The following is a 14,861-nucleotide window of genomic DNA, read 5'->3' as shown; positions in this document are numbered from 1 at the left end:
TCATACTTCCGTAATGTACACAATTCTTCGGGATTGTTTCAATAGTATTATTGACTGGTAGATGTAAAAACAAGCAAATGCCATGGTACACAGCAAAGTTACTATTAAGTCTACACAAACAGCTCTACAGACAAATTTTATTTCAGTATTTAAGAATGGATGTCTTTGGGGGAGATGAGAAAAAATGTAAAACTCACTGTGTGAATGCGCCAAAAAAAAAAAAAAAAAACCAACCCACACTAAATTGTACACTTTTTTGAGTAAGTAAACTTTTGGTATGTATACTGTATCTCAATTAAGTTTTAAAAAATGTATCTATGCCATTAGCAAGAAGAGTACAGCCTTTACCATATTATATTATCAGCTTTTGAATCTGTTTCCTCACATATAATACAGAGATGACATGTTTCCCATAACACAGTAACGATTGCCAATCAATTATAATTACTTATTGGAATGGTTGACATGACATTCAATAAATGCTAAAATGTTTTTAAATCAAGTAAAAAAAAAGCGCTTTGGGTTCTGTGGGTTCTGGAATTTGAACTTAGGTCCTCAAGATTTACATAGCGACACTTATACCCACTGAAGCATCTTACTATCCTCAATCTTACACTTCTTTCAAGTTAGTAGAAAAGGTGTAAATACCAAAAATATTTCCAAGTTCTGATATACAAATACCACAACAATCATCTTTTCAAAAATTCCTAAGCACTAACTCACCATTATCACAGTGGTCATTACTGTCTTCTGAATTCGAAGTCTGTTTACATGAAGTATAGTCCTGCCTTGCAGCACAGTATCCTGAAGTAGCAGGGACCATTGCAGTGGGACCAGCATTGTTCTGTACAAAGACAGACATACATACACAGAATTCCTCCTGTATTAGCCAAAAAAAGGCTAGAAGGATGTTCTAAATGTAAGTTAATAGAAACTAAATTCTGATATACTATTGTAAGAGAAACATGTGGCTGTTTTAATACTTTAGAACCCGAAATAGCTGAAGCAACTTTAAAACATGAATTTTTCTAAACTTTAAAGCTCTAAGGTGGCTGCTTCATAGTATCCGAGGAGTTCTTACTAAATTCTTCATACAAAAATGTTAAAAATTAGGGCTGCGGATGTATTACGGGGGCAGAAAACCTTATATGTGTGGGGCCCTAGTTTTGATCTTTGGAGTTGGTTAGGTAGGGGTGGAAATCATACATAACACATTTCTCCATACAGAGAAGTGAAGCTTTCACCTACTTACAGGTAAAGATGAATAAGCAGTCTCATTCCCTTCTTCAAGTGCATAAAATGTAACAGTTTCTTCCACTCCATTCTCTGGAGCAAAACCATATTGGCATCCCTTATTCATACAATGCATCTGACGATGGCTACGCCTAAAAGAACTTAATTTGAAAATCAAAATGGGAAAATAAGTTAAAACATGGTAGTAGTTTGCTTTAATTTCTCAGTGAAAGATAAATATCTCAAAGCAGATGTTTTTGGGTTTAATTTATGTGTATGTATGCTTTGCTTATATGTGTATCGCACACCATGTGTGTCTGGTGCCTGTACAGAGACCTGAAGAAGGCATCAGATCCTCTGGAACTAGAGTTGCAGATGCTTGTCAGCTACCAAGTGGGTACTGGGAATTAAACCCAGCTTCTCCAGAAGGACAGCCAATACATTTAACCTCTAAGCTACCTCTCCAGCCACAAACTGAGGTTTTAGAAAGTTGGTGCACATTATCCTTGCTTAGCAATAAAACTACACACAGATGTTTTCCCTTAACTTACAACACTTTAACTACTTACCGAGACCTATAAGAGACATTATCATAGCTCTGGCAGCATTTTTTGCCCGGGCCAGGGTAAATCCCAACTTTAGGATTTGGCATGTTTTGCCTTTTTACTAAGTGAGATGAATCCCTGAGAATAAACATAAAAACAATTACTTAATTATTGCCAGTCTCAAGTACAATTAACAAAGTTTTCTGAAAACATTCAACAAGAATTTATTGGGCCTATACAGTATTAATGGATACAAAGACGTAATTTATATAACATCCATTTCAGATGGCATTCTATCTTTGAGTAGCATCTCTTCAATGCTTTCCATTTCTCTAGACAATGAAAATACAAATATGCAAATGGATGGTAAGGGTAAGAGTGCATCAGCACTATGTTCTCTCCTCTAAAAGCTCTAATTTGCAATTCTACTGTAACTTGGTTCAGGAGTAGTTTCTAAAATTCCCAAGAAAAGATATCACATTATGATGAAAAGCAGTTAATTCTTACCTGGGCACCCCATATCCCCGACCTTGTCTTTGAGATGAATGTTGAGGGTAAAAATGTTCACTAGACATAATTTGTCCAGCTGTCTGTGAGTAGTACAGTAGAGGGTCATGCCCATAATGCATACTACGCTGAATCCTGGGTGGGACAATGGGGTCCCCCCTGCTATATGCCATGGTCATATAAATCTCTTTCCCTCGAAATTTCTTGAACATCTTCTTTCGTTGCTTCACATTCATGTCTGTCATAACTTTCAGAAGAGACATAGTAAATAAGCTTTCTAACCAAAGTAAAAGACCATGCACCTTTGCCCTCATCATACCTTCAAAATGTCAGATCAAAGTGTGTAATGTAAGGTAGAAATTTATTTAGTTTTCAAGGATATACTTGATCTTTCCATTGGAAGGGCAAAAGGAAACAACAGTTCATTCTATGTTGATGAGTATCTCAATACCCAATATTTCAACCCTCTCTATAGTACTTGTAGATCTGGTCATCAAAAATATTGAGTCATTTAATTACCTACAATATTTTTCTCTAAAAAAATTATGGTTGCTTTTCAGATGTCTTCCTACTTCTTTGAAAGTATTTAAAATCTATATCAACTTAAGTTTATATGAAGGCAACCCCCGCCTATACCTATCTACCTATGTCCAAAAACAATTTTATTACTACAACTAGGCAAGAGGCTATTAGATTCTAGGGCACAGATGCTAAGGACCACTCTAGAATATACAGGATAACCCTTTCCTCTCCACCAATCCATTAGCTATGAAAACACAGTAGTGTGGAAGAAATACAACCCTACATAACAGGACATATGGTATACCTTTAAAAAGAACACTTTTCTTTTTGGTTTTTTGAGACAGGATCTCTCTGGGTAGCCCCGACTACCGCAGAATTCACTGGGCAGACCAGGTTGGCCTTGAATTCACCCAGAGCCACCTGCCTCTGCCTCCTGAGTAGTAGGGTTAAGACCTGGATCACCATTACCCAGCTAAACAGTACAATTATTTCTAAGTAAAATAAACTGCAACAGAAAACAAAAACCATAAGAAAAACATTTAGGATACAAACCTATTTCAGGGAAATAGGCTCCATTTATAGTCTGGTAACCTCTTCCGCTGCGAACTGGTATAGTATTCCAGGTAGGAAGAAGTGCCACTTGGTTGACTGGTTTTACATTGGCCATCGGAATTAAATGCCTTGAAGTGAAAGGTATCATGAACCCATTATAATACACACTTAACTCTCATTCAATACACTAATGTAGCCTTCTTGCTTTACTTTTAAGCACATTACTTTTTTCTGTATTTTCTTGGAGACGAGGTTTCACTATGTAATCTTGGCTGGTCTAGAATTCCCTACAGAGACCAGGCTGACCTCAAACTCAAAAGGGATTTCCCTCTGCAGACTCCTGAGATTTAGATTTAAAGCATGTGCCACCACCCATGGATCAAGTGCATTTTTGTTAAGTCTGTTTACAGTAGCTTTCCTATACATTTGTTTTTTTCTCCTTTAGCTTAGACAATCTAAATGTAGTTTATATAACTTCACAGATGTTTTAGTGTCTATCACACCCAGAAGAAATAGGATCATCTACCACAAGATAGACTATACAGCTTCCTTTCCATGAAAGAGGACATTTCCTAACCTGACTCAGGTGAGCCTTGGGTATATAAATTAGTTACTCTGACCAATAAAAAGAAAAATATCTTTACAGGTATCAAACACTGCCTCATGGTCTCATTTTTTTCCTTCTCTGTGATCATGAAAGCATGTTTCAGAACAAATTCTTTAGCCTGATGCTGACTACAAGCTCAAGGCCACCTGCATAACTAAGTAGTTAAAATTGTCTCAAAATAAAAAGAACATATAATAATATACCAACTAAGTTATATTTAGGAAATATATACACACATTTGCATGTAACAATAATTAATGAAGAAAAGTCCATGAGTTTGATTAAGGAGAGGTAGTATATGTTAGGATTTAGAGCAAGGAAAAGGAAGGAGGAAATGATAGAATTATATTGTCATCTCAAAAATAAATACTTTTAAAAAGTAATAAGCAAGGGCTGGGGGATACACCTATTATGATATTTCATTTTTTAACATTTACTTTTATTAATCAAAATAATTAGCTCAGCAGATAACAATTCTGGTTCTCTCAACTAGCATCCTAGAAATTCTCAATTTAATATGAGTAAGCACCTGGCAATTTTAATGGCTATACACTCTTACCTTTCTGCAAATTCCTCAATGAAAACTAAGACCGAGGTATTCTCATTATCAATTTCCTGAATGTGAGCATTATAATATTTTCCACCTGGTTCCATGCAAACCTGAAAGACAAGAAAAAGGAGTCGTATATTAATTCATCTGTCTTGTCCACTGAAAATCTGTGCTTACTCAAACAACCATTTCTCCAAACATGATTCAATGTCTACTATTTTAAAATAACTGAGATCACGGCTAGTCTATGGGACATTTATCAGCTTAAATTTAAATATAAAGTCTGTAATTAAAATTTAACACAATACAAACAATGAAATCTTTCTCTTAGCATTTTATAAAGTATTTGTTGCTGTATTAAGGACCTAATCCAGAGCTTTAGACATGGGGGCTAAGTATTCTACCACTGAGCTATAGCCTCAGACATTGTTTATTCAGACGAGGTCTTAGTATAGTTATAAACACCTAGACTTAAATGTATGATTCTTCTTCCTAGGCTTCCTAAGTGCTGTGATGACAGAGAGGGATTACTAAGCCCAGGATGATCACCTCACTTTATTGATTTAAGGTACAATCTCATAGAAACAAACCATCTTTGAAGAAGGCACTAACCTGACACTTGTCTCCTAAATAGTAATATCTTCCACCATACTCCAGGCAATCTGATTTTTGAAGTTCTATTAGAAGAAATAGAAGATTAAAGCTCAATTTTAATGTATTCCATTCTTACTGCTCATAATTTATCTAATTTACATTAACAAAATGTATTTAACAATTCTGTCATTGAAGAAAAAATGTCCCAAAGAGTCATTCTAACAACCTTGATCAATTATTACTATGGTCAATTTATTAAACGACCCTAACCAGAATAGTTCTGTACTGTAAACCACTTCAGTACAAGTTTATAATCTCAATTAACATGAAACTCATAATTCTGAAAGTTAATAATACCAAGTCTTGGGCACGTGTGTATCCATTTATGCGCAATTCTTTTACTTACATTATATAAGGGCTTAACTTCATTCTAATTAACTATACTGAACTCAAAGTTCAAGAAGTTGAATGAGACAGTATACTATCCTTGTGGACAGTATATTCAAGTCTAGTTTGATGAATTCAGTTATATATCAAGAGCAATCAACAATCTATAGCAAGAGGTTTGTTTTTTTTTTTTTGTAAGTATGTTCTATATAACAAGGCAGACAGCAAATTTTAGATATCCTAGGCCACCACACTTTCACAAGTACTCAAATCTGAGGCAGGTAAAGCAGGTGAAGGCACTTGTCACTGAATACTCAAAATCTGTCCACTAGACTGAGTGGTTGGTGGTTAACAACTTTAATCTCAGCACTCAGGAGGCAGAGGTAAGAGATCTGATTTTAATGCCAACATGGTCTACAGAGCAATTTCCAGGACAGTCAGGACTACACAAACAAACTGTCTCAATAAAACATAAAAAGAAAGAGAACAAAATTTATACTCCAATTTCCTACATAATCTACCACAGCACCTCACCTGACCATGTACATACAAAAACATAAACAAATGTAATTAATGAAAATATTGTAGTCTCCTATAAAACTTAATGAACACTAAGGTTTGAATTATATAATTTTCAGGCTGGAAAGATGGCTCAGTGGTTAAGAGCACTGACTGCTCTTCCAGAGGACCTGAGTTCAATTCCCAGCAACCACATGGTGGCTCACAACCATCTGTAATGAGATCTGATGCCCTCTTCTGGTGTGTCTTAACAGCTACAGTGTAATTATATATAATAAACACATCTTTAAATAAAGAATTGTCATTTTCATGTCTTACAACTTATAGCTCACTCTTACAGTTTGATGAAAACCATTATCTTATTAGAAGAAATAAGTTGCAAGATAATCCCCTGTATTGATCAGGATTCAGCAGTATCCTGCTGATACTTTATTACCTTTTCTAGTGTCCAACCAAGCATCAAATTCTATGTTGCGATAGATTTCTGGATCCAGACCTTTCAGTACCTTATAGGGAAACAGCATCTTTGATGGATTTTCTGGAACCTGAAACGAAAATAGTCAGGGTATAAACTCATTATCATAAAAAATCATCCTTTTATGAGGAAGAATGAATGAAGATTCTTTTCTTCTTTTAAAAACTGGGAGGCTAGAGAGAAGCTCAGCAGTTAAGATCACTACTGGCTGCTTTTCCACAGGTCTTAAGTTCAATTCCCAGCAACCACTGGTGGCTCACAACCATCTGTAGTGTGGTCTGGTGCCCCCGTCTAGCAGAAAGGTATACATGCATTAAATAAACAAACCATAACACAACCCTACCCCTTTCCTTTGCTACTAAAACAGCAAAAAAATTTACTATGTATTTAAAAACAAGAGACTAAAAGAGCAAGACAGGCATAAAAGCAACTAGGCTTCACATAGAGAAATATTAGTTTGTTCACCTTCAAGAAATGATGGTTAGCACTTAATTTTATAACTATAGGCCACTGATGATAAAAATGTAGTATCAGAATATTGATTGCACCTAATCTATTAAATTTGTGTTATTACTTTAATTTCAAAACAAAAGCTTATGAAACGCCTCAAGTGTTCACAGAATCAGTTATGAAAATTCTCGTACGTAAGAATAAAACATCTCACAAAATACATATTTAACACTTTGGAGCAAATAGGATTCCACATGAAGGAAAACCTACTTCTTTCCCAGCTTTATATAATTAGAATGGACTATCTGGTCTTATTTTAAATTATGGTGTTTTAAGACAAGTGCATGAACATTCTTTGCCTGAGAAAGTATCAAACCTTTTGTTGTTCTGTTCCTTGTTTACTGCCATCTAGTGTACTTGGGACACTAGAACAGGCACCAACCTCTTCGATTCTAATTGAAAAAATTCAGAGAAAAAAACATTATATAGATGTATCGGTTTTCTCATGTCTCATAATTATGCCACTACTCATGGGTAAAGTAGCTCAATCCTAAAATATAAAGCAGGTAAGTTTTCAACACATTTCCATTAGGTTTCTGTGGTAAGTAGGTGTTACTAAATACTTGGCAGATTATTTCCTATTAATATGGTTCCTGTGATCCTGACTCCTAATGTTTATAGCTTCTGATTTCTCTGCCAGGAGACAACTTCTAATCAGAGAGAATTTATATAATTAAATTACAAACACACAAATACATATATAAACACACACACTCGAACACCATATATTGCTCTACCCATCTTGTGATCTCTATCTAGTTCCCCTGCTGCCAGTAGAAAAGCAGTCCTGTTCACCATGCTGAGTGTAGGTCATTCCTCCTACCAGCCAACAACATGGAAAAAAAAAAAACACCATACAACTAAAGTTATCAGCCCACTAGCTAGAAAGAATTAAATGCTACCAAGAACCATTAGTAGGTATTCCCCAAAGTTTCAGTCACACTAGCTCCTAGCCAGCTCCTTCATTAGTCTTCTGACATCAACACAAGAGTAAGCTAAGCATGGGATAATTTCTATCTAAAGCACACAGTTGTAAGGTCAATGTTGTTTAAAGCTGGCAGTTTTTCAGTAATATGGCCTTTAAATTACTGTAGCATCCATAAATTCAAAACCCTTAAAGAATCAAGCAAATGAAGCAATTTTCATTTTGATAAGATTCCTCATGGTCCCAAATAAGCTTTAAAAGATGTTCTTCTGTGGGTAAGCAAGATGCCTCAGTGTATAGTTTCTAGCTGCTAAGCCTAATCAACCTGGGTGTAATATTTTAAAGCAGATTCTTAGATAACAACCTGACCTCAAATGTTGTGATAGGAGGCCCAATAATTTGTTTAATCAACAATGAATGACTTGTGTACAACTAAATTTTAAAAAATGTTAATTCTAAAGTCTCATTATCTCCTATAATGAAAAAATGAAAAAAGAAGATTCTAACTTGAACTCTTTAAGTCTGAACATTTCACAATACAATTTGGTAAAATTTTGTCCTCTAATTAAAAACAAATATGTCTAACAGACATGTATGCACATATATAAAATCAGACTATTTTTACTTTTAGATGATAACTCAAAGAAATATGAAAATCAGAGTTAGTCATCCTTCACTTTCAGTACCTCTCTTGGGTTGAGCTCTTTTGATCAGTACTGCCTTCTATACTTCCAGTCAAAGCATTGTGTCTGTTTCTCCTAGAACCACTTCGAAACAAATCAACTGCAGTTTTCAATGTTTCTTCATCCACAACGAATACGTCTTTATAAAGAAGTTCATATAATATAGCTGAAGAAAAAAAGCCAAAATTCCAACTGTCAAAATAAGACTCTTCATATCAATGTGAATACATTCATAATCCAACATATAAGTCCAATAGGTACCAACAACGTTTTAAAATCCTTCAGTTTAAAGACTGATAACAAATCATCTGAAACCACACACATATTTATAAAAGCCCTCCATATACCTTGACAAATTCCTGCAGTTGATTGAAATTCTTTTGAATATACAGAATCATAATGGCCATTATTTGAATAACAGAGAAGAATCTGAAGACAAGCATAAAGAATTATGTTAGTATTAACATGTCTTACAATCATAAAAATTAAGTTAGTAATCAGCAGTTGATAACTAAATGGAATTTTATTATTAGAAAACATTTAACCAATCTTGATTTAAAATATGTATATGTATATTTCTGTAGCTCATAATGAAATTTTAACTATGACTTTTGAATATCGACTGAAAGAACCTAAGGTTATACTATGAACCCCAATCACATTCCTGAAATATACTGAACAAGTCCTGAATCATCTTCATTAAGATGAGAACTTTCACAAATTCAGTAACTGAACAAAACAGAAAACCCATGTTAGAAGTCCACTTTTTAATTTCTCAGAATGATTGGAAAAATATGTAAAATATCTCAATGTCCAGATATTAAAATTTAAACAGAAAGAGGAAAAGGACAGACACCAGACAATTTGTTTAAGAGGCTGAAAAAGTCATTGCAGTGAATAGAAATGTAAAAATATACCATGGAGAAAGGGCACTTCCAGATTTAACTTACTGATATGAATTATGGATATGGAAACAAAAGGTTATCTTCTTAGCTGATTCCTTCAATTTTCAGTACTTTACAAAACAATTTCAGAGCCAGGCTAATTACATAAAACTTTTTAGTTTTCTTTAATGAAAGTTCTTCATGTAATAATAGCTCTAAACATTTTTAATACTTTTGTCCAAAAATCTGTTTTAAATCAAGCATGAGTGAAAGAGCAATTCCAAGAGAAAATCAAAGCAAAAAAATCTAAGGGAAAGGGGCTAAAAATCATATGATATGAAACAGAAGACTCTTTTTATGAGGTGAGGGCCCATCACGGTGGGGGAGGGGTAAAAGAGGAAGGTAGCAGGGGAATAGAGCAAATTAGAAAAAGGGTATCATGACACATGCATACGAAAATGCCATAAGAAAATAAAAAAATGTTCTATGGTAACAAAAAAAACATTCAAATGCATGGACTAATTAATTCTTTATAGAGTTAGTTCACCAACAAAATGTTATTAGTTCCATCACTTTATGCTAATTTGTTGGGCTTTGGGGTAGATCTCAAAGTAATTGTACTGTTTCATTTATTTAACAAACATGTATACTCCCCTTATGTAGTACAGTGCCTTTGTCCATGGACAATGTTTTCTCTTATCAAACATTTTGACTCTTTTTATACTTTGTGAATTTATATAGGGGCTAGAGAAGTGGTCCAGTGTTAAAGAGCACTAGCTGCTCTTCAGAGAACCCAGACTCAATTCTCAATACCCATATTACTCCAGTTTAGGGAATCTGATGCCTTCCTCTCGCCTCCTCAGGCACAGGCACACATGTGGTGCACAGAGAGACACGCAAAATACCCATATACATTAAACAGTTAAGCCAATTCCTTATACTGTATAATTAGAAAGTCTCTATTTGCATAGAGAAAAAAATCAAAAAGCAATGTAATACAGCAATGAAAACTAAATATTATGTCACTTTCCTAATTATTCCTAGCTGTATGTATATGCCTTATATATGCTACTTTGGGTTGCACATACTCAGTCTGATATTTCTATAGTCTTATGGTTCTTAGGTGACAATGCCCATTAATGACCACGATCAGAATGTGATGTGAATAAATAAAAGATTTTAACATTAATATTTAGATGTAAGTGCACTGAAATCCAAAATGTACTGTAAACAAGGTTTTAAAAATGGGCTGGTGAAATATATAAAGGGATATATATTTTAATATATATATATTAAAGTAGATAAATTGTTAAAGAGACACTAAGCAAGCACACAGATACTTTCTATAATATTCTTTTACCTGTATGTTTGAAACGTTTTGTATCAGATACAGCTTTACTTAAGTATTCTGTACAATGAATGACAAGCCAAATTTTCAGCAAGGCCTATTCTACCCCTCATTATACACATCTCTGCACCACATTTCCATAGTCAACTAATTAAATCCCCAAAGGGTCTCTTGCTTCCATTTTTTGCATAAAATGTTTCTCCTGAAAAGACTGCCCTTCACATTTGATCAATTTTCTTAATGTATCACTACCACCATGAAGCCTTTTAACTTGCTTTAAAGCAAGGAGGATCTTCTTTCTTTGTCCCTTTTATGTATAATTTTTACGAGAAAACTTAAGTCAAATATTTCTAAATATTGTGGTAAGACAGCACCATCATCCAACATGATTTTTAAAAATCATTTATTTTATTCATGAGTACACTATAGCTGTCTTCAGACACACCAGAAATGGGGAACAAATCCTATTACAGATGGTTGTGAGCCACCCTGTGGTTGCTGGGATTTGAATTCAGAACCTCTGGAAGAGCAGTCAGTGCTCTTAACCACCATTTTTCCAGCCCCATTGTCCACGTTTTAGATAGCATTCATTTTCCTACCTTGTCTTCAAAGCCATTATCTGTGACTTGAGTTGGTGGCTTTCCAGGATAACGATATAGAATGAAATCTCGACTGTACAGATAGAAAACAAAGGTATATGGGAAAAGATTTAACATTTTAGAAATATTAAGTATCCTTTTAACTTTTCTTAATTTCCCCATTAAGCGCTAACATCAAAAACATAATGTGGCAATTTGAAGGATCATTCAATTATCAAAGTATCTAAAAATTTTTGCCCCACGCTTTTTTACTATAAAAGTTATATTGTACTTTTAGGGTGTAGTGGCATAGGTCTTTACTCCCAACACTTGGGAGACAAAAGCAGACAGATCTCTGTGTGGTTGAGGTAAGCCTGATCAAGAAAAAAAAAAAAAAGCTAGTCCAGGCCAGCCAGAGCTTGTTTCACAGAGAAACCCTGTCCCCAAAAAATCAGGAGCACATTGCCCTAATGACAACATATAAAAAATATTAAGTACTTAGGAAGTTTTAAAAGATAGCTATTCTAATTTCCTACGGGATATATTACCAGTTCAGCATTTTCGGTCTCTTAGTTTGTCTAAAGACAAGATCTTGATCAAGACTGTCTTGCTTCTGCCTCCCTGGTCAGCACTAGCATTATAGCCATGACCCAAAACACACCTGCCTTTCTTTTAATCTTACTTTCAAAGGGACACAAGTTCGAGGACATTAACTATTAATAAGGTTATTTACCCAAGAACTGTGATCAAATGGATTTTTATTCTACATTATTAACTTATTAACCCTCAAATTTAATGAGTCCTAAAAAGAACTCTGACAGACATCATTCCCATTCATACTCATATATTCCCTGTTTCATTCTCCCTTTGGCACCTTTCTTTGATAGAACTTACTGGTAAATTAGAGAAAGAGCTCTTAGTTCCAGCTGGCCAGCACTCTCCTAAATATAAAGAGTTTTGAAAAACATTTTAGAAATATTAAGTAGTTATCACAAGTTCAGCATGAATATCAGAAAATTAAGACAGCTACTTGATAATATAAACACTTCAGAATAATGAACCCATGGCTCTTCTTAGCCATAAGTATAAAAGTGTAACTCCTAGTTTTTAAAAGATAGCAGGATAAGACTGAACCCCCAGTGAACTAGATTGTTAGGGGGAGGGCGGCAATGGGGGGAGGGTTGGGAGGGGAACACCCATAAGGAAGGGGAGGGGGGAGGGGGATGTTTGCCCGGATATCGGGAAAGGGAATAACACTCGAAATGTATATAAGAAATACTCAAGTTAATAAAAAAAATAAATAAATAAAAGATAGCAGGAGGGGTTGGGGATTTAGCTCAGTGGTAGAGCTCTTGCCTAGCAAACGCAAGGCCCTGGGTTCAGTCCCCAGCTCCAAGAAAAAAGGTAGCAGGAAATTTAATAAATGTCTTTTTAAGTAAAAACCAATTAACATTAACAAATAAAAATTTTAAATTATGAATTTGACTCCCATAACAAAAAAATAACTACTTAGAAATTTAACTTTTAAAAAAATAATAAAACCTCAGCCACATTACCACCCTTCTTTTCACTAAAGTGAAAAGGTTTTATTTAGTGTTTGCCAACACTGTCCTTTTCCCAAGCACTGTGTATTCTCAGGAGGCCACAGAGACAGTAAACACAGTTCTCAATATTCAACACAGATAGGCCATTGCATCCTACACAATATTTCACTTATACAGTTGAGTCATTATAGCCATAGGCATATATTTAGAATACTATCTCAAACACCTATGAACATGACATCCTCATATTCAAACTTACCTGAGGATCTCCCAACCGTTCCAGGTATTTCTCAAAAGATCCCTCTACGTCCTTCAAAAACAAAACCAACTTGACTTAGCAAAATCATAGCATATGGCAATCCAATTATATCCTACAGTTAGCACCATTTCAGGAGATTTCCCTTTTATTTGAAATTCTAATATACTTCTCTTTGATTTCAGACTGAGGACAAGCATTTTTTAACATACCAGAGTGAACCTGCCCTGCAGGTTCTCTCTGCATCCCTCAGACCCTAACATGTTACATACCCTGCCTTCCATTCAGAAATTTCCAACCCAGTGGCTGGGTTTCCCTCTCACCCAGCTGCTCTTCACTATAATCCAGACCTTTTGTCTTACTTCATCTCCTCTCCCTCCCTCCCTCTCTCTCTCCACAACTCCCTGTACATGTCTCTCCCCAAACCCCATCCCTCTCTACACTCTGTACATTCATTTTATGTTCACTTCTCCTCCTCAGGCGCTTGCTCTGGTGCCCACTTGCTCATGCTCTCCCCTTCTCCACTTCACTGACGCCCTCCTGTGTGAACTAGCTGTAGAGCAGCCACCAATAATTTGACATGAACTGGCTCATTTCCAGTAGAGATAACTTATCAACTAGCCGGCAATAAACAGAGTAAAAGAGTGCAAATTTTGACCATAAAACTACCTTAAGGTAGTAAGTGACACTGAAGATAATTTATCTAACACACCCACAGTTGTCCCAGTGCCCTTCTAGTTTTCTTTAAAATGGCAGGTATAAACACAGCATAAACATTACCTGAGGGTATGGAAGATTAGGCTTTTAACAGTGGTTTACACATCTTTTGTTAGTCAAAATATAGCCTAGAAAGCAACACCCTTAATTTACAAGTTTGTTTAAAATGCAGAAATCTGAAGCCTTGCCTCAAACCAACTGCATCAGAATTCATAGTTTAACAAAAGCTCCACTGTTATCTCTATGCTCAAAATACTTGAGATATGCAGCATTGGATCTTAGACTTGCAATTCAATGCCAGGAGCACAATCCCCCCCCCCAAGGTGTGAAGAGTATAATTAACAAGATTTAAAGAAGCATTTACAGGATTTTAAAGTCACTGTGGAGAAAATTAAAAACAAACCTCCAAGGGCCATTAGGCAATCGACATTATGCAGTCAAAAGAATCAAGTAACAAAAAGTCATGATACATTCTTCAAATTTAACCTTGATAAAACTTCACTTAACAAAAATTAAGCTGCTGAACGTGTACAAAGATGTTCTATAATGGTTGTTTTAAAGTAAACCAAGGGGCAGAGTTCCAACTTTCACAATTTGTAATATTAACAAACATTTCCTTAAAACTCAATTTTATAAGACTTCAAATTGGCTGAGGAATATTGAGTATAGATTAAAATGGACATTTCACAATATTGGCAAAGTGAAATCTAACAAGAAAAGTGGCACAAACAATACAAAACTGTGGTCAAAATGTAAATGTTATGGTCTTAGCATTGTGTTTTGAGTGCAGAGGAAGAAATACACTGTTTGTTACTTCTTTTAGTCATGGTTATTCTGACAGTCTCCCTATACTGCTCAGATTGGCCAGGCTGGATTCAGAACTCTTATTCAGCACCCAGAGTACTGGGATGAGAGATCAGTGCTG

At 35.1% G+C, this 14,861-nt stretch overlaps 1 protein-coding gene across 4 annotated transcripts in view; it reads right to left on the bottom strand.

The window, feature by feature from the left end:
• Alg13 (ALG13, UDP-N-acetylglucosaminyltransferase subunit) overlaps positions 1-14,861 on the bottom strand; it is a 61,910-nt gene that overhangs the window by 45,971 nt on the left and 1,078 nt on the right. For all 4 annotated transcript variants that reach the window (XR_005498315.2, XM_039100316.2, XM_063280472.1 and 1 more), the window contains 14 exons: positions 13,223-13,273; positions 12,314-12,360; positions 11,441-11,513; positions 8,957-9,038; positions 8,613-8,775; positions 7,318-7,393; positions 6,453-6,561; positions 5,129-5,193; positions 4,526-4,626; positions 3,360-3,487; positions 2,286-2,532; positions 1,803-1,916; positions 1,253-1,394; positions 724-844 (listed from right to left, as the gene is read on the bottom strand). Coding sequence is in view for 3 of the 4 variants with exons in the window: in XM_039100316.2 (XP_038956244.1) it covers positions 724-844; positions 1,253-1,394; positions 1,803-1,916; positions 2,286-2,532; positions 3,360-3,487; positions 4,526-4,626; positions 5,129-5,193; positions 6,453-6,561; positions 7,318-7,393; positions 8,613-8,775; positions 8,957-9,038; positions 11,441-11,513; positions 12,314-12,360; positions 13,223-13,273 (1,519 nt within the window). In the remaining variant the exon portion in view is untranslated. The remainder of the gene's footprint in view (positions 1-723; positions 845-1,252; positions 1,395-1,802; positions 1,917-2,285; positions 2,533-3,359; positions 3,488-4,525; positions 4,627-5,128; positions 5,194-6,452; positions 6,562-7,317; positions 7,394-8,612; positions 8,776-8,956; positions 9,039-11,440; positions 11,514-12,313; positions 12,361-13,222; positions 13,274-14,861) is intronic.

Source organism: Rattus norvegicus, chromosome X (assembly GCF_036323735.1).
Source record: "Rattus norvegicus strain BN/NHsdMcwi chromosome X, GRCr8, whole genome shotgun sequence".
Taxonomy (NCBI): Eukaryota; Metazoa; Chordata; class Mammalia; order Rodentia; family Muridae; genus Rattus; species Rattus norvegicus.
The sequence above is the reverse complement of the archived record's forward strand: the minus strand, read 5'-3'. Positions and strand labels throughout refer to the sequence as shown.